Source organism: Coloeus monedula (assembly GCF_965178545.1).
Source record: "Coloeus monedula genome assembly, chromosome: 9".
NCBI lineage: Eukaryota > Metazoa > Chordata > Aves > Passeriformes > Corvidae > Coloeus > Coloeus monedula.
In genome coordinates, this window is record NC_138789.1 from 26,042,772 (window position 1) to 26,066,213 (window position 23,442).

General features: G+C 37.5%; 1 protein-coding gene across 2 annotated transcripts in view; it reads right to left on the reverse strand.

Annotated features, from left to right (window-relative positions):
- Positions 1-2,946: 2,946 nt before the first annotated feature.
- The window catches only part of EPS15 (epidermal growth factor receptor pathway substrate 15), a 47,792-nt gene continuing 27,296 nt past the window's right edge, over positions 2,947-23,442 (reverse strand). Inside the window, exons 14-25 of one of the 2 annotated variants that reach the window (XM_082287381.1) lie at positions 19,440-19,601; positions 18,605-18,802; positions 16,533-16,730; positions 15,898-15,972; positions 15,469-15,559; positions 14,176-14,211; positions 13,215-13,351; positions 11,532-11,601; positions 10,272-10,348; positions 9,615-9,777; positions 6,716-6,894; positions 2,947-4,856 (exon numbers count right to left, since the gene is read on the reverse strand). In XM_082287381.1, coding sequence (XP_082143507.1) covers positions 4,710-4,856; positions 6,716-6,894; positions 9,615-9,777; positions 10,272-10,348; positions 11,532-11,601; positions 13,215-13,351; positions 14,176-14,211; positions 15,469-15,559; positions 15,898-15,972; positions 16,533-16,730; positions 18,605-18,802; positions 19,440-19,601 — 1,533 coding nt within the window. In that variant the 3' untranslated portion in view covers positions 2,947-4,709. The remainder of the gene's footprint in view (positions 4,857-6,715; positions 6,895-9,614; positions 9,778-10,271; positions 10,349-11,531; positions 11,602-13,214; positions 13,352-14,175; positions 14,212-15,468; positions 15,560-15,897; positions 15,973-16,532; positions 16,731-18,604; positions 18,803-19,439; positions 19,602-23,442) is intronic. The other variant, XM_082287382.1, reaches the window with a different exon arrangement.

Genomic DNA, 23,442 nt, shown 5'->3' on the forward strand with positions numbered 1-23,442 from the left:
TATTTTAAATTTTAACTTGCCTCTTCCATTAAAGGAAACCAAACCCATTGAAATTGCGAATAGATGTGCAATACTGGAAAAAAATTGCAGTACTTTGGCCACTATCTATATTATAATTATATCAAACACGCAGCTTCAGGGTTACAAGGATAACAGTTCAGAAAAGATTAACAGAAGAAAGGAGCCTGTGAAAGGAAATGAACAAGGCAAAGGTATACACAGCCAAGGGAGTGGCAGGACAAACAGAAGGACTGGGTTGACATAAAGAAACAATGGGCACATTAACGGGAACAGTGGGTGTATAAGGTTAAAAAAAGAAAGAATTTATTAGCTGCACACCAACAATGTGGCTCGTGATGTGAGGAACAAGGGGTGGGTGGCAGGACGGGCTCACGCTCCAGTGCTCAGGGTGCAGCTGCTCCGAGACAGGAGCCCAGACATCCAGTGATCGAAGGATGAGTCCTCCGTCTGACAGCAGCCAAGTAGTCATGATTGTCTTCACTAAATCAAACATTTTAGCTCACTGAGGGATAGCATAAGCAGTTGTGACAAGCACCTTCCCAGAGCTATTTTGGCACAAATGCAAGCCTACGTTTTCCAGCATAAGATACCTGTTTACATACATTTCATTTTTTGAATTGTGAGGCTCGTACATTCCAGCTCACTGTGTTCACAATGAAACGAGATTTCTGCACTTCAGCCCATTTTCAGTAGCCAGTCCTAGCTAACTTAAAGAACATTTTTATTAATAATCACCCCAGAATATACTCTAAATTGCTTTTTACAACTTTTAGAATTTTATGTTGTAGGGATAAAGTTGAAAAAGCTAAAACAGAAGGACAAATCCAAGCATAGTATTGTATGTTTGAGAACAGTTGTGCTTTTAATATCTGACCGTAAAATAAAATAAAAATTTAAGTTAAATGGATAGCATATTAAGGAAAATTAGAGAATTTAAATATATGAGTTTAACATTCAACAAGTATTTTACCTGCAGTTTTCAGGATTCGGGGTCAGTGGTTTGAACCTCAACCAAGTTATTTATTCTGTAAAAGTTATTACTGAATATGGCATGAGATGTGTACTCCAAAATCCTCAGAACTGTTTGGAACTCAAAGACCCTAATTTTAAAAATAAGGAGGTATTAGCAGAGCTTCATTAAGCATTAAAAAAACTTCTACAAGGATTTAAAAACCCACTGAGTCTTTTAAAATTACTTTTTTCTGTGTAAGTGACCACACCTGTTCATGTGGCATCTCAGAAGAGACTGCATTCTACGGAAAACAATCCTAAAGACCTTCTGGCTTTGCATACAAAAATTTCAATGCTACATAGCCTCAACAGAACAAACAATAAAAGTCTGGCCACACAGGAAGATCAGTCTAAGTGGATCAGGATGAGTCTGTCAGATGCAAACCTGAGACAGCTGACAATCTGCAGAAGTGTTACAGGATCTCTTGCTGGGACAGACCTCTGAAGTCAAAGGTAAGAATTTCTCCCTCTATTACCAGCAAACTAAATCCTCAAATATCTTGTTTAAAACAGCACTTCTGTTAAATTCTTAATCTATTTCCAGTTATTTGTATAGTCCTATATAGGAGTGCAACTGGCTGCTTATACCAACAGAGAAAACACCTCATAACATCTCTCCTATCAACAGGATACACACAAGTAAAATGGGATAAAATTCCTTCTACTCTCCACAAGGTTGTCTTTCCAGATTACCGGAGTTATGTAATAATTATGAGACCTGTTATCACTTACAGAACAGGAAATGGCTTAGCATTAAGTGGTTTGTCCATACTCACTTATTAAATCAGCAAGAGATAACTAGAAAAAACATCCTGACCTCCTGAACGCACATCCAAACAATGCAGCATTTTCCCCCTCTATCAACAGATCACCTGCTCTAAAAACTACTGCTCTTTGGTTTTGGTTAAAATCAAAGGTCCAGACAGCTCCAGATGTCTCCAATTTCACACAACAGGAATTCTGAAGCATTCTGAGCAATGAATGGGAATGCAGATGGTGTTATTTACGTATGTTTTGCTATTCATGTTTCTTTAAAGACCTTGTGGATGAAAACGACTTGTTTCAGGGTATTACTGACTGATGGCTTGTCAGCTGACAAATGACAAGTTCCTTCCTATTTTTTCTGGAATAACACTATGCTGTCTTCCCTCCCTTCCTCTTTACTTCTGTCCCTTTCCTAATTTAAGCCTCAGAGGTCCTTGCAAACACAACTCTGCAGATAATTCAAGAGTTCGGTAACACTCACATGGGCAATGAAACTCCACTCTACCTACCAGAAGGGCAAGTTTCAAACTTGCATCAAAAAAGATCTTTAATTTGGGAAAATGACTGTCTTCTTCATTCCAATAAGAAAAAATGGATGCATCTAAAAGCCAGCCTTCATGTTTGCTCTAATTAACAACGGAATTAAATTGAAGAGTATTCACTTATTATACAGAATTCTGTAACAAGAAAACATAGTAGTTGCCAATGTTTTGAACAAATATGTTACTTTCCCAATCTTACTCTCTGTGTTATCTAAACACAGTATCATCTAAATTACCATTCTGTCAGTATTGCAAAAACAAAAACATGAGGTTTCCCATCCATGCCCACAATGACTTTGAAGATTCAGGATAAAGTGCGACTAAAACACTCCAATACTGAAGTACTAACTTTGCTAAATATTCAAATTCTGAAACAGCCAATTTAAATTTAAGTAGGTCAATGAAACTGTTGAGAAGTTACTGGGGAAATAACACGAGACACCACAATTCTGACACTGGATGCTATTTCTGTGAAGGTGACCCATGGCAGGTGGGTCAGGTGGCAAAGGCCACAGAAACCAGACTACAGTCAAAACACCTCATACTGAACTGCACTCACCCAATGCTTTACATCTCACAGCACCCTCCTGGAAAAACAGGCAAACAGTTCACATTTATGTACTTAAACTTTATTTCTTCATAATTACAGGCTATTGTTAGAATTTTTAAACAAAAGGGAAGTCTATAAATAGAGGCTAATCCCACCTGAACAAGTTGTTTAAAAAAAACCAAACCAAACAGTTAAAACTTCATAAAGTAATGCCATTTAGCTCACAGCAGTGGTTTGTTGGTAGTCTGAGTAAAAGTCCTATAGTCAGAGTCAGTAACATGAAATGTAACATCAAATGACTCAAAACTTTAAATTCCATAAAGGAAAGCAGGAATATATATATAATATATACATATAATATTGTGTTGGTCCACTGAGTATACATTTTTAACAAAAGATAAGAAACTATGTAATCCAGTTAAGCATATGATTTGCAAGATTAGTGTACACTCATTACAAAGATGTATAAGATAAGTTATAACTATTTAATACTTGCAAAATTTTAAGTTACTTTTTTTGAGCAGGTGTTTAAATGCTCATCTCCCAGTGCAAAAGAAAAACCATCCCAGTCAGGTTACTCTTTTTTTTTTTTCCTGAAAAATTGAAAACCCTCAAACTCATGCAACAGCAGCATTGACAGGTAATGGGAAGAGCTTAAATATACTGAAGCATGGCTGAGTTCTCCCCCTTTGCCCCAGTGCTGTGTGTTGAAACACTTCAATTTCTCAAAAGAAATACCACAGGTTAAAAGTGCAAGAAAAAAACCCCTTGTAGATGTTTATGCTGCTGCCATCCATTTTTCTTAGATAGGGCATAAGATTATTCTTTTTGGAATTATTTTAATGAAACTGATTTTCCAAATAGAATTCTTTTAAAATGAACAATAAGTTATTTTCATTAAGTTATTTTCATTAACATTCTATCAATCCTACTCTGACTCAGTGACCATTCAGAAATCATTCAGTTTAAGGTGCAACTATCAGTTGGCATTCAATAAATTACATATACAGAAAACAACTGTGGTTAAAAAAAAATAGAAATCAGACTACCTGTTTTTTCTTTCTATTCTCAATCCTATTTCAAATGGAACTTATTAACTTGCCAGTTCAGCTGCATATTTCACAGGCAAAAGTGGCTCAAATAGCAGTGGGGTCTCACAATTTGACAGTCACCTTAGCCAACAGCAAATGCACATGAATCTTCAGCTTAATTGCTTTATAAAACAAAATAACAGGTCTGTCTTAAAACCTATGACCATGCAAGAAAAGCAATAAAGGTTTCAGCAAGACACACTCTTTCTGATGGAGACTCCATGAGGATTATGTTAAATCCAACATAAAATCTTCAACGAGGAGAAAAAAAATCTATACGCATACATGTAGAAGAAAGCACTCCACAACTCTGGCATTACTAAAACCTCTTTAGAAGGATAAAAGGTTTCCAGTGACTAACTGCTTGATGGGAGACAGTCCGCCATGACAGAATAATTGCTGTGTTCACTTTATGCTCAATTACCAACTGCTGATAGATTACAGTCAAACCCCAATCTCTCCATTTGCATTTTAAACTGATTTGCTTTCAGCTGGGAAAAGTACTTTGTTCTCCTGAAAACTTGAGAGAAACTGAATGCTAAACTTAACAGTTATTCAAACAATAACCAAAAGGATTGAATTTAGCAGAAACATTCACATCACTTTCAGAAATTTAAAACCTTTCATAGTTTCTTGTATATATGCATTTTATGATTAACATTTAAATAGGTTAGGTACTCAGGAAAAGGGACATAACAGTTTACATAAGATAAAATCTTATTCTAAACTTCATGCTTCTGATATTTCAGATTTACTGAGTGCAATAGCCAGTTCCAAGTCTTCTTGCTCTTGCTGTTTTAGTCTTGCCAATCTTTCTTTCTCTTCTCTCTCACTTTCTCTCTTAGCCCATTCAATCATGTCTTCCTCAGTAGAATACTGCATTTCAAAAAGACAAAATAAACCAGATTAATAATACAATGATAATTTTTACTGTCCAAATGCTCAGTTTAAGGGAGAATTAGTTTTTCAACAATTGCACATATTCTAGTCTTCAAATATTACTTGTTTTGTAGTTGTAATAGACTAAGATTGGCTTCATCTAAGATTTAACTACTAAGAAGTGCACTGAAGCCATCAAACTGATGTATTTTAATGAAATATGCCATGTTTCAAATTTCAGTATTAAGTTTCAAAAACATTACTGAGCAGAAAGTGCTATAATTCAAATATATTTTATTTTGGATAAAAAACACTCTATACAAGAAAATCTGAATAAATCAGGAGAACACTTTGCAAAGCACACTCCTATTGACACTGTAGGCCATCCTGATTTACCCTGCTTTCATTAGGGATGACTTTTCCAAGTGACAATGACTGCAAAAATTTAGCTGTGAACTGTTTCTGAATGTGTAGATGAAAAATATTGCCAAGAAGCAGCAAAATAATAAGGTAGCTGTAGAGTTAGAAGGCTGGTAGTAATACAGAGAAAGGTCAGCATGATATGAGAGGGGGAAAAGGAACAGATTATTACCATGTATATTGATGAGAACTGACAGTGAACTAAATACCTCTGGCACAATGATTATGAATCAGAAACAGTTAAGGGTATTATCTTAAATAAAATACAAAAGATTATGCTAAAGTTTCTTTCTAGTAAACATGCAGAAAAATTAAGAGGTAGGTGAAGTCCCAGTCCTCACGGATGTCCCAGCATTAGCTGAAAGGGTTAGAGGTTAGAGACTCCAGGTCTCTGCTTTGAGCTGCTGCTTTGGGAAATAAAAGCAGAAACACCTGAGTTTTCTCCATAGTGCACTCAGTACTTTCAGTAATTGCAGCTGGAAAAGAATACTTTTTCCTTCATAAAGATAATAAACATTTTTGCCACTCCTCCAAGCTGGCTTCTCAGACCCCCTAACTACTACCACAGATGGATAACCACATTTCAGAAGTTACCATGCTACAAGACACACCAACCAGTGCAAGTCTACTTTGAGAGCCTGACAGTCCTTAGTTTACCTCAATCAAGCACGTAGTTTATTAGGCCTGAACAGAAAAAGAGCAGTATGGACAAGATACTGTAAATGCAAATTGCATTTAACAGGTATCAGGCTTGAGAGTGAGATTGATGCCTTTCAAAACTTCTACTTGCAAAAGCTCAAAAGAAAAAATAATATATAGGCATGCACAAACCTTTAGATTTGCTTCTACTGCTTGGACACCACGACTTCTATGAAATGAATTCTGGTTATAAAGAGACACTTACTACTTTTTACTTCATTGTGCATAAGTCTGGAATTCACTAACCATTCAAAACTCATCAAATTATATTTCATTAACATACACTGTTATGAGGCTGTTTATCAATATTTTAGTACATTAAAACTATGACCAAACAGTTCAGTGACAGTTAAATTAAAACCACATTTTGGTTTATTTTTAATTGAATAGTTAACAGTGTGCTCGTTATAGATTTATAATTTCAATTTGCTGCACACATTGATAAAATGGATAATCCCTAGGACATAGATATTTCTGAAATCCTCTTTTCTAAAAGCTAGGAGGCCTCCACGAAAAAAGGCATAAACCCAATGCAATTTAAACGTTAACTACAGCATTTTGCAGCATTTTGGTTTAGGACAGCCTCAGCTGCAAATGTAAACACTGTTTTGAGTGGAAGCAATATCCCTTTCATACACGGGATATGTTTTAATAATTTAAATTAGACTGAAGACTTCAGTGTGAACATTTCAAAGCTGCCGTTATACTGAAACAAATGTAAAAAGTGTTTTACTCACAGTACTGAAGTTTGCAAAATTGTTGGGGTCAGCCTCTTTACTGATGCTGGTGGGAGCAAATGGATCAGAGAATAGATCTGCTTCTTGTTCTTTGGGAATGTCTGGGGTGGGGAAAGGCTGAAATGGATCGCTCGGTTTAAAGGAATCTGAAGAGTCTATTTGATTGATAGGTCTTTTCCCTTAGATTAAAATGAATTTAAAATGAATTTAAGATAGCAGGTAATAACATGCCAAAACTAGTTAAAAAAAAAAACCCCATTCAAAAGCTACTTTGAACACAACCTCTTCCCACAAACTAGTGGAGCTGTAGCTTCAGAGGAAGGGTTGCCAATTGAAAAAATGAGGGTGCAGCCCACACTTTCTGAAAGGGTAATCAGGTAAAAAGGAACACATGTATGTTAATGAGTCAGGAACACAGTTATATATTAATGAACTATTTTGGAAAGAGAATTGCTAACAGTTTTGAGCACCTATTCTGTCGGCACAGTATTGTTTTCTGGTTATCAACTGCCTTTGATAATTTCAGCAAGGCTCTTTTATTATTTGTTTGAATCAAGTTAACACAGTTTTTACTCAGAGACCAGAAATACATTACACTTGTAAGTGTTCAAAACACCATGTCCTCTCACTACGCTAAGACCAGGAATTTCTGCAGTTTAGAACAAGGAGTATGATAACAGACAATCACAGGCTTAGCTGTTTTGTTAACACTTGCCAAAGTAGTTGCAAATAAACAGAATTAGGGACAAACAACCACTTATCTTGTTGGGTTTTTTTCAGCTTAACCCCAGCCACCTTTCAACACCTTTGAGGACATTAACCCAAATACTTTCAGGAACAGTTGAGCTGAATTTCATCCCACCATTCCCTTTGTACGTTACTGTTTACACAAGAGTTTTCAGTGCAGTATTTTGAATTCTACTACCAGGTTCTGCAAGTGGTTCCACACTTGCAGTGGCTGTATTTTAAAACTTGCTTCTGTTTCCATTTCAGATTAAAACTGTGGAACTGAACCAAAGTGCTTATTACTTCACATATCACTACTGAAAACTAGTCTAAAAATTATTTTGTAAGAGCAAAAGAGATTCTCATCTGGCCATGATTTAGAGATTTGGAGAATCTGTTCCCATCCCCTTGGGAACATATGATTTACTTAGACACTTCCCAGATAACCCTTCCATCTCTCTCACTGATGATGTTCTATCTGTGTATCACTGATGACAATATTGTGGCTGCCCCATCCCTGGGAAGTGTTCAAGGCCAGGTTGGATGGGACTTTGAGCAACCTGCTCTAGTGGAAGGTGTCCCTGCCCATGGCAGGGGGTTGAACTGAATGATCTTTAAGATCCCTTCTAACCCAAACCATTCTATGATTCCACAATTCTGTTACTTGAAAACAATGCTTGCCTATTTCTTAAAATATATGGGAGAAGCAGCTCCAAATAACATCCAGGGAATTTTATTTTTGCATGGGAAGGGTTAATAATTTTAAGAATATAAAATACACAATCACCAAATCTTCCTGAAAATCAAGAAATGAGGGTGCTTATCAGTAGAGAGGCAACAAATTCAGAGGCAACAGCCCCTCTACACATTTTCCAATAGAGAGAAGAATTAAAAGAAAGATTGTTGGATTTTTCTTTGAAAAAGCATTCTATTGTTTCAAATCAGACCAAGGGAGTCATTAAAAATAATTACATTTAAGTACCTCAAATTTTATTTCCATTAGGAAAATAATTAAATGGGAATGGTTATCAAGATAACCACATTTTTAACCATGCATATCAAATCAGCCTATTTTTTTCAAGTCATCTGTTGCTAAGGATGCTGCTGTTTCACCCCTAGAAGCTTGTATTCCAAAAGTGCACCATGTCACAGCCACTCCCACACAATCAAGTCAGAAATCTTTTTTATGTTTAAATAAGGACCAACACCAAACATTCCAATACCATCACTTGCCATGTCAGCTGTTTCAATGTTATTTACAATGGAAATTATTACTTGCAAGGCATTAGCATGAACCAGATCTCACACCAACATTAGAAATTAAACAGCTGAGTTTAAACTTCAGCATGAGCATTCCTGTATCTATTGTGTTTCCATTCATTTGAGGAAAAGATGAATACATGTTTAAGTTTCATGCCAGAGTTTTTCAAAACACCTTAAGACTCACCCATATAGCATAACAGTGAAAAAAATGATGCAGTAGAGTTCATAAAGACAACGAAACAGAGGACAGAAAATTTTAAAGGAATACTAGAAATATATTTTCCTATGTTTGCAAAAAAAATGAGAGTGAGGAGTCTGTTGTAACATGGTCTTGTTGCAACCACAAGAAGGTGTTGTTATCCATGCTAATCATAGCTTTTCCTGGAAAGCAGAGTGGTTTGTGCCATGGAGCATCCCTCAGGACTCCTCTGCCACTGAGGAGAAAACAGCCCAGGGAACTTAGGTTTGTTACTGTTACTGCTACAAAGCTCTGGCAAGGCCACCTAGAAAAAGTTAACCTGAAAACCTGAGCCAGTCATTTAACCCTATTTAATTCATTTTGCATTTGTGTCTGCAATGTATAAAACACACTAAATTCTCGCTTTAAGCATAATTTAATTCAAGATTCACAGCGTATCACATTAGTAACCATTTAATTTGCAGCTATGCTGTGTTCTTGCACACATTTCTAGTAAGTCTTTTCTCCTGTTTTCTAAATCCTTTGTCTCTTCAAACTATGATCCCAAACACCATGCCAAACTTAACTCTGAGGAAAAGACCAAGAGATCAGGAACGGACTTGTTCCACATCTTGCTCATTCATTTTAAATTCAGACCCTTCGCCCTCCCCTCATAATTACTGTCTCTCTGCCAACACGAAGCAGCTGATTGTTACCAGTGTCAGCTCTTACCAGGTGGTGGTGGACAGGGCCTGGTGGGAGTTCCTGTCTTAGGGGGCAGTGCAGGAGGAACATCCTCATTTTTAGCAGGTGGTTCCTCAAATAAGTTTTTAGTTATGGTGACATTGCTGACAGAGCCTGACGTGGAAGAGCTAAAGGGATCCTCATTGTTGGCCTTCAACAAAGAAAACAGCAACACACACATTTTCAGTGCAGTGCTACTAGACATTCTCTTCAATAATACAGTATTAAATCAGAACTGAAAGTTTGGACTAAGACTAAAGAAAAGACTTTTGTTTGTTTTTACACATATCCACATACTACAGAAGATTGAACAGAAAGAAAAATCAGGAATGGCTACTGTTACAGCACTATAAAGTTGAAAGCAGTTAAACAGGAAAAGTAATACTTTTGCTGCTAAACACAGCAAATTTAAAAATAAATAAGTAAATTATAGTATCACTGGAAATAGAGAGAAAATACTTATGAAGCTGAAAAGATTGCATTCTTCACAGAATCGCAGGACAATCTGCTATCAAGACCTCTTTTTCACGCAAGTCAGCCATTATAAATGTTTAGTAGTGGCAAAACTGTAATGAAGCTGAGTAAGCTCTGTCTTGTCACTGCAGTTTCATGCATTTTCTGTGAGTAGCAGCAGCTTCATGTTACCTTTGACAGAGTGCTGAAGTCAGCAAAGCCACCTTCAAAGGATTCGCTTCCAAATAGGGAGGCAAAGGGGTCTGTAGCTAAATACAAATCAAGCAAAGAATAAGATTAAAAGTTAAATATGAAAGACTGAAAAGAAAAATCCCACTACAAAGGAGCAACTATTACATATTTTGCAACATAAACTAATTCAAGTGAAGTATTTTATGAGGTGAGCACTTCAAGTTTTAAGTAGCTTTTTCAAAAACTCTTAAGTGTCAACTTCCAATTAAGAATAATAAATCTCCTGAACAGGAAGTAATTCAAAAGAAATACTGATATTATGTTTTCCTACATTAAAAAAAGTTAAATTCCACTGAAAATATCAAATAAGCATACTATTGGAAATGTTCTACTGAGATACATGTATGTATACACACAGAGGTGTTCTTTTGTGTGCATACACCCATAAATATACATATACAGACATATATATATTTATGTGTATATATATGAACATGAACCAGAGCTCTTTTCTGACTGCAGACCCACTTGTGGAATCAAGTATCTGAACCTCATATCATCCCAGTCTAATTCAACAGTACCCTTTCATTCTCATGTGCCTAAATTTGTGAAAACTGCTACTCTACTGTAGAGCAAGAAGTGCCATACTCACTTCTGCATCTCTAAAAACCACCATTTTCCCCCTACAATTAAAATGAACAGGTTTACAATACAAAATTACACATGGATTCCTGTTTTGGATTATCACTTGTCAGTGCAGTTTAGGAAAACAGGAGTTAAGAACATATTTAGCCCTCACATGAGAGAGGGTCACAGAAGGAGCAAACTTGAGCAGTAAAAAATCTCAATGAAGTAGTTACTCTATTCCACATTTACTCTTGTAGTGCAGAGCTATCCTGATGTTACTTAGAAAGTAACATGATATCTCAGAAAACAACTCTAATGGGAAGCAGTACCAACAATTCAAATAGTCCAAACGCTTAGATCAGGATATTGTCCCAGTTTTAGGTAAAGCAGAGGAACAGTTCTTGTGGAATCAATCTTCAGTGATACACACTACAGATAAAGAGTCAGTTTTGGTTTATAAAATTCACCCCTGGAAACAGGCACCTTATGTCACACTTTATAGGAAAATTCAGAAAACATGGGAAATCCCTAAAATGCTCTGTTGTGAATTCAGTTAAAAAACTAGAAATTAAAGCAAGGAAAAGCAAATAAAAATAAAACTCAAGAAACTTGATATGTATAATCTACTTTTACCTAGATCATTTGATGTAGTAACAGTGGTTCCACCAGGAGCAAAAGGGTCATTCTTCTTTGATATCTCTGTCTAAAATAAAAAATTCCTTTGGAGGGAAATTTGTTTTTCAGCTTAAAAGATTCTTCAATCTAAGAATACAGTAACGATTTATTTTAGTTTAGAAGTTTTAAGATAACACATTCTGGAAATAGCTTTTATCAGCATCAGTAAACAAGTCTGTCAATAGAAACTCCTCCTCTCTGTTTTGATTAATACTTTGGAAGGATGGAAAAAAGGTACAACATGTGCAACATACTTGGTAATAGCTAATGCAACAGTCAAGAGTATCTACCACTCATTTTGGTCTCAGATTTCTACAAGCAGAGCTATCTTCATGAAACTATAACTACAAGATTCCAACACTCCAGAGATGTGTGGTAAAGCATTTAGGATGAAAGCATAATTTCAGAAGTACAGATCTCAAGAATCCACTGCTAATCCCACACCACAGCTCTGGCCTCCCTTTTTTTTTTCCTTCCTTTGGACTGTAATAAGACCAAGAATTGGTTATATTAGAACATCAAGACTTTGAAAAGGATACTGTGCCAAGTATTAGAGATTGTAAAAACCTAATTTTTAAGGCTGGAGGTGTAGACTGTGGTGTGTAATATGACCCTGAGATCTGCACAACGTGCACACCATGGGGATGGGCAGGACCACTACTGTCAGGTGCAGTGGTTTCTCACTCTCTTGGCTGCTGTGGGTGCACCTCAGGCACACCCTACAGCCATTTAACTTGCTTCTTAATCCACATGTATCTTTGAGACATATATGTCTATGCAGATTCTATGCACACACAAAGCTGGAAGTGAGGCATGAACAGAAACAGCACTGAAAAGGAAACAAGATGGCAAAAGAATGGAGACAAACTTAATGACATGAAGAATTACAACTGCTTAAATTGTCTTTTGTCTATCAGCTTTAAATATTACACATTCAACAAGTTCTAGTGTACACCAGAGAGGGCTTTATGCCCAACTCTACCTTATTAAAGGCTCAAGACTATTCAATAACTGCTTGTTTATAATGTGAGCAACTAAAAGTTACGCTGAAGTACATTTGAAAGAGGTACATTAAGTAGGAATCTCCACATTATGAGAGAGCTTTGATGATTCTTATTTAAAAAGCCCCAAAACACAATAAAACCTAAACATACACCTACAGAACAATTTGACTTTTCTGAGGGGAAACCCCATACACCACATCAGATTTCAGATAAGAAAGAGCACATACTTCTTGATGCTATAGAGTGTGGAGGCAAAAATCAAGTGTCTCAACTAAACTTGGTGAGGTTTATCCTGCGTTTCTTTCAACTAACTAAGTTCCACCAACTAATAGAGCTTAAGTCATTATTGTTAAATAAGGACAGAGCTTAAGTCATCACTGTCAAATGCTCTTAGCTGTGGAGCAATGAAGATCCACAATGAAATTATTTTAAAATGTTTTTGTTTTTACTTCTATTTCATCTGTGACTATTTCTAGAAAATAGGACACAAAAAAGACAAGACAGAGCCAGGGGATCAGACATAACCTTTATATGATTTCTGAATATCAATTCTTTAAAGCATGTCTAAATGTGAAAAATAGGTTATTTTGTCCAAATCACACATACAAAGCAGTAATAGGTGTGACACCAAACTTACTGTGGTACTATTACTGTTGTCTGTAGAGCTAAATGGATCAGCGCCAGCAGTCACAAAAGGGTCGGTGGAGGATTGTTTGAAGAAAGAGTCAGCTGCAAAAGGGTCTGAGCCTTTGAAGGGATCACCACCAAAGGGATCTAAAAAGTAAATGTCCTTAACATTTCTGCTTGCTTTACTTAGCTCATATCCTAAAAACTGAACAATATATCGCTTTTTTCATAGTGCTACAAAGTGACATGTTTAAGGCCAAGGACCTTTTATAGCACGAAATTCACCTGTGAATAATTTGTATTCTTTGGTTCAAAACATCAGACAAGCCAACATTTTCTGCACTTCAGGAAACAGTAGTTCCAGAATCATCTCAGCATATAGGTTCTTTAACCAAGTCTCCTAAAAATGGAGCATTTTACAGAACTTATTGTTTCTAAGATCTCTCCTGCCCTCCTCTCCTGCACTCCCCCAAGCCCAATTGATGTTTCTTATTTGGCAGTATCTTACTATTGCTTTCCCACTGGTTATTTAGGTTTTTTGCCACCAGTAACTCCATTCAGGACCAAGCAAACAATGCAATGACATTGCCTATACAGTCAGTCTAAACAGAGACTTCCCACCTTTTCAATACTTGATTCTAAAGGAAGTTGGTAAGTTAAGAGCCTTTAAAAGAGCACAGTCCTACTACCTTGCATATAAAACAGGCACCAAGAGTTTGAGGCCTTCTGTTCACCACCTTCACATACTTAAATTCCAACCAAGGAACTTCCAACAAAAGCAAAGTTCACTGGCAATGGACTTCTCTGAAAAGCCGTAACACAAGTGGCCAGATGCTAATGCCACATATATCCTATAATGACTTTTTGTGGCATTTCCACTTACTTTTCTCCTCTAAAAGTGGTGACACTTCTCCCCACTAGCAAGAACCATTTAGAAAAACGAGCACATTAAAAGTTATAAAGTTACTTACCAATTTTTCCAAAAGGGTCATCTTTGAAGGGATCATCTGTTCAAAAGAAAAGCAAATATTCATTAAGCAACTTATTACCATCATGAAACACACACAAAAGCAGCCATCTCCAAGCTGCATTTCCATTGGCTGTTGTCCACAAACACCCACATTATGCAGTATTACCACTGCAGTAATGCAGGCCAGCTACTGAGACGAGTCCCAGATTTGTTTAATTGTCACAGACACTGTGGATGATAGCTCCTAAGTGTTTACTTCAGTACTGGATGCATGATACCAAGTCATTTCTACTTCCTCATGTAAATCTGAGAGACAGATACTCTGTCTCTTAGATGTAGGTATCTACCCCTGAATATACTGAGTGCTCAAAGCCCTAAAGTTTGGCTCTTAACAGACAGACCTTTTCTCTTCTGAAAGAAAGGCACTGTCAAGTGCTGTAAGACCACTTCAATATAAACAAAAATCAAGCAGGATCTACACAGAAACATCCAAGCTGTTCTAAATTGAATCTGCACTGACATTCTTTCAGAAGCCAAGTGATCTGAAAGAAATTTAGGTTATTTTCCTTTCAAAGCAATACAAGCTAAATTGATCAGGCCATGTTGATCTGAAAGCATGTTAAATCATATTAATGTGGCTGAAAACATCTGCTTCAGCAGTTAACTCAAATTAACTCCCCTTCCCCAACTGGCTCCATATAGGCAGATCATTCCATCCATAAAACATAAGAGCAGAGCAACACCATTCGTCAATGGCAAGTTCTTAAAATAAAGCCCAGCACTTCCACAAGATGAACAGATGGTGCAGTTCCACATTACCTTGTTCTGAGAGCCAAACTCACCAGAAGTAGGCCACAGCCATTCATTCTGAACCACTCACACCCTCCCCACAGCACAACCCAGAGAACCCTCCACTGACCTGTTTGTGGATTGGGGCTGTAAATCAGATTAGTGACACCACATGTATCACAAGTATGCCCACACATTTACAGCCAAAATGCCACCAGGGCAGGGGCAGGGAGGGGCTGGGTAAGAGACATGGTCAGGAAGAGCAGTGAGGGAAAGGAGCAATTTTCAGAACTCATTAGGAAGTCCAGATCAAGGAAGGAGAAACATCCCGGAACTCTCATTTCTATCAGTTCTATTTTTGTAATGCTATTGGCTCCACACTCCTGTCACTCACACATCTTCAGATTTATTCTATGAAGAGCAGTCTCAAGGTGCAGATGAGTCTGACGTGCTCACACAAGACCCGTTTCTGCAAATCTGCACTTAGACACAAATGATTACTTACTGCCAACAAAAGGGTCAGACTGGAAGAACTCTAAGCTGGCTTCAGAAACTAGATCAGGCAACGGATGAGATTCAGCATCAAATGGATCTTCCTGGGCAATGCAGACATGGAGAAACGTATTAAATTTTTAAGACTTGCAAGGATGGAAAGCACTTATAACATCTCCTGTTACCATTCAGTAGTTTCTTAAAGCTTAAAGCAAAGAGACAGCTGGAATTCTATATAATTCATCAATGGAGATCCAAAATATTTTTCAACAACCTGCCTGCTACATGAGACGAAATGTTTTCAAGACATCACACTAAATAAAACCAGTAAGAAGAGACAATTATTCTTATACTGTTATATGACCATCATGCAAGCCTGAAACAGTTTAGCCAGGGGTTTTTTTAACCTACTTTTTCCTCCCCCAAACTTGAACAAACTCACTTTTTTAGTAACAGTTGCAGCTGGGGTCTCTTTCTCTTCTCCAACAGAGACTGCTGTTTCAGGACTATTCCTTATCTGTACAGGGATAAAAGCAATTCACCATAAATAAGTAAATAAAAGACTGCACAATAAAATTTTAAGTTTTAAATAGAATTACAGAATATACTAAAGCATACTTTAAGAGGTTCATACTTATTATAGCACATACTTTAGTGTTCCATAAACCCTGTAAAAGTTTTAAAAAAATAAATCAATCATGAATCAACTGAGACATAAGGAGGAACATTTAAAGCAAGACAGTTTTAGATTTTCTGTACTTTTCCTTATTCTGCTCTCATTGCACCAAATGCAGACAGCTGCTCCCCTTTAATGTTAATTCTGCTATTCAATTTATGATATTTTGCTTTGGAAATAAATACAGACAAAATGTTATTGCCACTTTCCAGGCAAGCTAAAATTACCCCCTTTTCTGCTTATGAACTTTCAGATATGTGGAAACACAGTCCCTCAGAAAAACACCCATAAATTTCAGTTGTGCAAGTGTTTAAAAACATAATCAATCTTAGTACATTCTTAACTTATTCCAATTTCACAGCTGCAATGCATCGTGATCAAGCAGGCAAAACACTACTCACTGGAGACACACTGTTTGTTTGTTCCTCTTCTGCTATACTTTCCCTCTCAGCATTGTCATTAAGGTTTGCAGTTTCACTGCTGCTGTTGCTAAGACTAGAATGATCCACAGTTCCATTAACAAGTGTACTATGGGGCTGAGAGTGCCAACTAAATTGGTTATTTTCCAGTTCTTTCAGCTCAAGAAGCTTCGTCTGCACCTGTGAACAGAAATAAATGTATTTGCATCAGTATGGCAGCACATGGAAGCCAGTAAATATGGCCATCCCTTCCTAAATACAAGGTGGGTGATACATGTCTGAAAATCTTATTTAGAAAAACAAATATAATAAAAACCTGCTCTGTCAATCAAAGGGTGGAATTTGAGAGATAAGCAGAAATCCTATTTAGCAGAAGTGCAGAGTGGTTGAAGGACACCTTTTGCCAAAGGAAGAAGACTGTCACTGGCAATACCAAGACTTGTTGTTACTCAAACTCATGAGAAAAGTTGCAAATGTTTCAGGGTTTTTTTGTTTGTTTAGATTTACTGGGGAGTTTTGCTTGGGGTTTTTTTTCTTGTTTTTATTTTGGGTTGGGGTTTTTTGTGTGTGTGTGTGTGGTTTGGGTTTTTTTCCTAAATTATGTATTTGCAATTTCCTTAAAATTAAAAAGGCTGCTTTATCAGAATTCTCACCTTCTGAGAAGGAACATTACAATTTCATTATCTCCCACATGACTTCTGAAGTGTACAAAAGCCAAGTCATGTTCCTAAGCAGACACTTATATAAATATGTTATTATTTCAGCAATATGCTTAATGCAGTGCCTTACAGCAAATATTTACAACCAATCTGCCAGTTATGACGGAATTACTGGAGCTGGCAGGTTATGCAAAAGGATAAGCTTAGTTCAGATATTTGGGTGCCTAAATCCCACTGAACTCTGCTACATCAGTCACCTAATAGAGTTCTCAGGGTGTCAGCAAAGACACCACCAGGTGTCTTTCAAATTAACTGACCTCAGACCAGCCACTGGATAATCTCGCCTAAAGCACCAAAGCACCTACTGTTCCTTATTTGTGAGTCAAGAGCAATAAAATCAGGAGTACTGTTATAAAACCTAATAAAAAAATGTCAGTGGTACAGTCAAGCATAACCACTCATATTATCAGTCTCAAATCTGTTCATGGCAAGCACCTCTTGCCATATAAAAACACAAACAGTATAACCTTCTCTCTAGCTGCGATGAAATGATGAAAAAATCCACTTGTTTACTTCTCAGTTTCTAAACTAAAAGCCATATTTTAAAATTATGAATGTTACAAGACTCATTAGCAAGTTACAGATGTAAATTGTGTGAAATGACCACCCCAAAAGTCAGCCATTTCTAGGGTTCTAAGGTAGGATTTTGCCTTTTGTTTTCAACTTGGTATCAGTGCTAGTGGCTCATACATAACACAGCTGGCAACAGGGAAGGAGAACCATGAGGAAAGGGTGTGCAAGCTCATGCATCACTGAAGTAATAACAAATCACTGATAACACAGAGAAACTGAAAATGTTCCATGCAACAGCAGCCACCTCAAAGCACAGGGCTTGAAAACCAATGCAGACAGCTCTCTGCTTCTCAGTGTCTAATCTCAACTCAATTTCTTCTTACATCCACCTTACTTCCCCCCTTCAACAATGCACTAAGTAAATGCTATCAGTAATTTTATATCAACTTCACATCAATTAAGGAATTGTGAGAGCGTGCCCCAGGCCATGACTGAGGATGAAAACCTAAATAACTACTGGACACAGAGAATTTAAGTCTGCAACATCCATTTTTCATTCATTACATTATGACAAATTATCCATGGAGTATAATAAATTAATCCCTTTAATTATTAAACTTGGAGAAAGACCATGAAGTATGACTTAAATCGGCCTCTAAAAATCCTAACAACTACTAGCACAGAACATATGTGTACGTAACTAAAGACATGAGCAAACAGCGAAGAAAAAAGGAAACAACGCCTTCCCCTTAAGACAAACCACACTAAAGTTTGCCAGCTCAAAATATTTTTTGGGGGGGTGGGTCTTTCACACTGCCTTACTGAATTGATTTCCTGTTGTGAATCCTGCAGATGTTGCTGAAGAGGTCCCAGCTGTGCTTTCCCAGACTCTATGCAATGCTCAAGCTCTGCAGTTTCTTGCTGCAGGCGACTCAGCTCCTCTTGGGCTTTGGTCAGTTCATCCTCATATGCTGAAATCTTTGATTCCTGACTTGTTATTTCAGCCTTCAGCATGGCAATCTAAAGCATGAACAACATTTCAAGTTAAAAAAAAAAAACAACAAAAAACCCACACCCAGAAACCTAAACAACATTTTCAAACACAACCAAATACTATTATTTATGATCAGAAAAAGGAAAAATATCTCACAGCTATTGCAGAGATTATAGATCATACTGAATGAGCTGTTAATTCTCTACTGGTGTCAGTAAGAACAGATTATTTTAGCTGCTCTTCTGACCAACAGAGGTATTTCTAGTATTGAAAAGATAATTTCAGACATTAAAGAAATACAATAGCTTTATGTTAGAAAAAAATTACCTAAGATGATATATTTTTAACCACTAAGAAATCAGTCCCAGTAATTAAGTGTTTCTAACTACATTTATATGGTATTATAAAATTTTGCTAACTGTTTGCTCTAAACCTCATTTGTGTGCAAGTATATCTCAATATGTTTGTTGACACACTGGTTCTAAACTAGAAACAATGAAGTGAGTGATGTATTTCCTATGCTCTGTCAGCCACAAAACCTTGACACTCAGGCTATTTATTCATTAAAGCTTTTTCTCCTGCCCCAACAACTGTAACTCTGCAAGGCCAAGTTCTTCAAGACAAGGCATTTGTTCTTCCAAGGGCCTTGGCCACCAGACTTACCAAATGGGCCTCCTCTGCACACTTCTGCCTGATGTCATTAAGTTGTTCTTCCAACTTGGCCTTCTGCTCATCAAGATCATTAAGGGTTTCCTGTGCTTCCTGTTTCTGAGCTTGCAGCTTTTGCAGATTACTGCTCTCCCGCTTTACTTCATCCTGGAGATCCTGAAATAAAACACATCAGCTTTACATTTGTTCCCTCTCTCCCCCTAACCACTGAATTCCGCAGTGCTAACCCAGATTTCAAAGTATCAACAAATTATCTTCCAGAAGCTGGCAGGGATACCAGACAAGCAATTCTCCTCAGATTCTAATTCAATGACATAAAAATAATCAGGTTGTTTGTGTTTGCTTTTCTTCAGTAAAAAAAATCTCACTGAAGTATTGAGATCACGCACCAACACATGGATTAACTGTTTTCTTTACAGAAAGCTCAGGGTTTCATTTTGAATTTATAAGTTGTCTTTATTCAGGCTGCTACACTGTCTCTGTCCTATGTTTTAGCACTATATTTTACTGAGTTTCTTATTCAGAACATGGACCTGTTGGAGCAAGTCCAGAGGAGTTCATGAAGATGGACAGAGGGCTAGAGCAGCACCTCTGCTACCAAGACAGGCTGAGAGAGACGGGGTTGTTCACCTTGAGAAGTGAAGGCTCCAGGGAGACTTTAAAGCCCCTTCCAGGAACTAAAAGAGGCTTACAATAAAGTTGGAAAGGATCTTTTTATCAGGGCATGGAGTTACAGGACACAAGGAAATGGCTTCACACTGACAGAGGGCAGGTTTGGATGGGATATTAGTAAAAAATCCTTCCCTGTGAGGGTGGTGAGGCCCTAGCACAGGTTGCCCAGAGAGGCTGTGGGTACCCCATTCCTGGAAGTGTTCAAGCCAGGTTGGACGGGGCTTGGAGCAACCTGGAATAGTGGAAGGTGTCCCTGCCCATGGCAGGGGGTTGAAACAAGATAGGCTTTGAGGCTCCTTCCAACCCAAACCATTCTGTGATTCTCTGATAATAGAAATTCTTTATTCTGCTCCTTTCCCCTTCAAAACCACATGGCCAAAAATAAGAACTGTTTTTTGGAGCATGGTGAAAGACCATTAACCCAAATGCACTGCCTCCTAGGGCATTCCTGCCCCTAATTTTGCAAGGATCAACCAAAAACTTATTTTCTGTGTACCAATACGGGTAAGAAATGCACATTTTGTACACAGCAATATGGAATCTTTTGATTTACGTAAGAGCAGAGATTATGTATCTTGTGTTTTAAGTATATTAAGTAGCATCATAAAATAATTAGTTCATTTCTGAACCACGGGAATGGTTATACTGCAACAAGCTGCAGAGATAACACTGAAAAACATGTCAAGAAAAGAAATTAGGAAGAAAGAATCGTCAAAGTCAAGAGGAAAAGATAATACAGGGAGATCAAAAAGGATTAATACAAAATAAAAAATACTAGATGAAAAGAGAAGATTGCAGCCTTTCTGAGAAAACATGGCATTTGAAGGAAGAATAATCAACAACAGTAAAAAATGAACAAGGAGCAAAAAAAATTAAGGAGGATAAGAAAACAAGCAGACATGAAATTCTGATTAGATCACACATTTGTGTGCTGCTCTAAGCTACAATCCTGCTCTCCTTTTCTAGGGGTGTTTTGTTTGGGTTCTTTCTGGTGAGGGAGACAGTTTATCCATGTGTTGTGTGCTAACACCTCCACATAATGAGGACAAAAAGCCAGATAGAAATAGAAAGGCATATGGTGCAGCAGTCAGATGCTGGGGAATTAGGTAACCTCAAGACAACTGGAGGACTACCCAAAGATACATCATAGATGCTTTTACGTTAAAAAATCAACCACAAAACCAAGCAAAAAAATCCCCCAAGCCAAAACACAAAAAAAGCCCCTCACAAAAACCTCCCAAATCGAATTTGAATTTCAGTGAAGAGTATGTCAGTATATAGCAGTCAGACTAGGAGAAATACTGGTTATTTCTAACCCATGAGAGAAAAAACACTGTGCACACAAAAAGCTCTTAGAGCAGCTACTGACTTGGATAATTGGGACACTCTTGATCCATCCATTTTATACATGGCTTTGAAAAGCAAGGATCAGCTGACACTTAACACAAGCAGTGGAGGAAAAAAGTAACAGCTTAAAGAGACTTCAGCCTCCTTTTTCCTACAGGAAGCAAGAATTCACATCCACATAAGCTAAATATAGATCACCTCCACTTTTCTCTGTCCTAGGCACAGCAGTAGAGAAGCAGTGAAGAGACCTAACTAAGCCTGATGGCTGCCAGAAGAGAAAAGAAGGAAAAAAACCCAACCAAACCCAAAACCTGTGGTGGTTTTTGTTCACATATGCACCTAACCACTCCAGAAGTCAAGGCTGGAGTAGATACAATACCAAAAACTGGCTACAATACTCAAAGATACCTCTTCTTGGCACCTAACCAGCGTGAAACCACCACAGTGAAGTAAACCAGGTTCCAATTAAGATTCAATTTCAAAGAACACCCTTCAGCATAGAAGCAGCATCTTAATGTTCAAGCACTGAATGAGATTCTATATGAAAACCACTAAGATACTTCAGGTGTTACAAACTGGCATTCTGATGGTAATAGTAACCCTTGTATTAGATTTATGATCATTATAACTCTTTATGCCAATATAGGGTAGGATAAGGGAAGTTTAGGGATCTATATTTCCATGGACAACGGGTTTAATAATTTGCCAGGGCAGTACTCCCCAGAAAAAATCACGTGCTAAGAAATGTTAAGCCTGAAAGAGGACAGAAAAGTAAAACTTCATTGACTTTCTAATGGCATTGATGCACTGCAATAAAGAGAAAATCCAGTGCTGAGGGGGATAGTTGGAACATGTAACTTTGAGGGAACACCACCCCTTAGTCTCTGCTCCTGAAGAGCTGATATTTTAATAAGCACATCAAACCCCATCAATAGGCTAATTTTCCTTATAACTCTTTTTCTGTCTTTGCTTTTTAGTACCTATTTACATAGTATAGAAATTATTTTATAGAAGAAAAAGCTGTCATTCTTTCCCTCCTCCTATACAAATCAGTTTGATTGATCACTGACCATGGCTATATTTGAGAGTACAATTTGTGTCCATGGAAGGAATTCTGGTATCAGAAATCCTGAAGTGTGATGCCACAAAACAAGCTTGAAGCAAGGAGGCATGTTAGAGCAAATTGGTTTTGCACACCGATCTTTAGAAATGCCCCCATTAGAATAAAACCAGAAGAAAAATCATGAGGCAAAGATATCCTTAGTCTGTCACATTATTCTCTGAAGTTCTAGAAAGTTTGTTGAAACATGCAGGTCCTCCAACAGTCAGGAATAAGAAAATATAAAAGGGCCAGCAGATTAAATAAATGCTGCAGCCATTTCCTGTTTGATCCTGGGGGTTTCTCATTTTTCTGACAAGCCAATACCAGATTGTTCCTTCTCTGCAGACTGACAGAACTCTGTAGGTATGTTTAACAAATAGCTTCTGTGACCACTAACAGGTTAAAGACCTGAGACAGTTGCTTCCAACACCACTGCTCAGGATACAGAGACTCAGGCGATTCTGTGATGCTGCTGCCTGTCAAACACACACAGATGACACTGTAACATTCAAGGTAAGGTTGTTATCAAGCTTTACAAACCTTTTGTGCAAAGGCACCAGAGAACTCAAAGCTCACATGAGCACACACAGATTCCAGAAGACACCAACAAAATAATCTCGTGTGCAAAGCCAGAAATACCCCTGAGAATTCTGTGAACAGTGTGAAAGGGAATCTGCAGGGTGGGGAGGGGAATGACTGTGGAGCACAGGCATGGGCAACTTCCACACGCATTCCTGCAGCTGCTGGAGATGCTGCCAGTGTGACCAACAGGCCAGCATCTGATTATCTCCTCAAAGGTCACACCATTAATTATCATCCAGGCTCCAAGGATACTAAACAACCCTGCACAAAATTCACAACTCTTGTAAAACATTA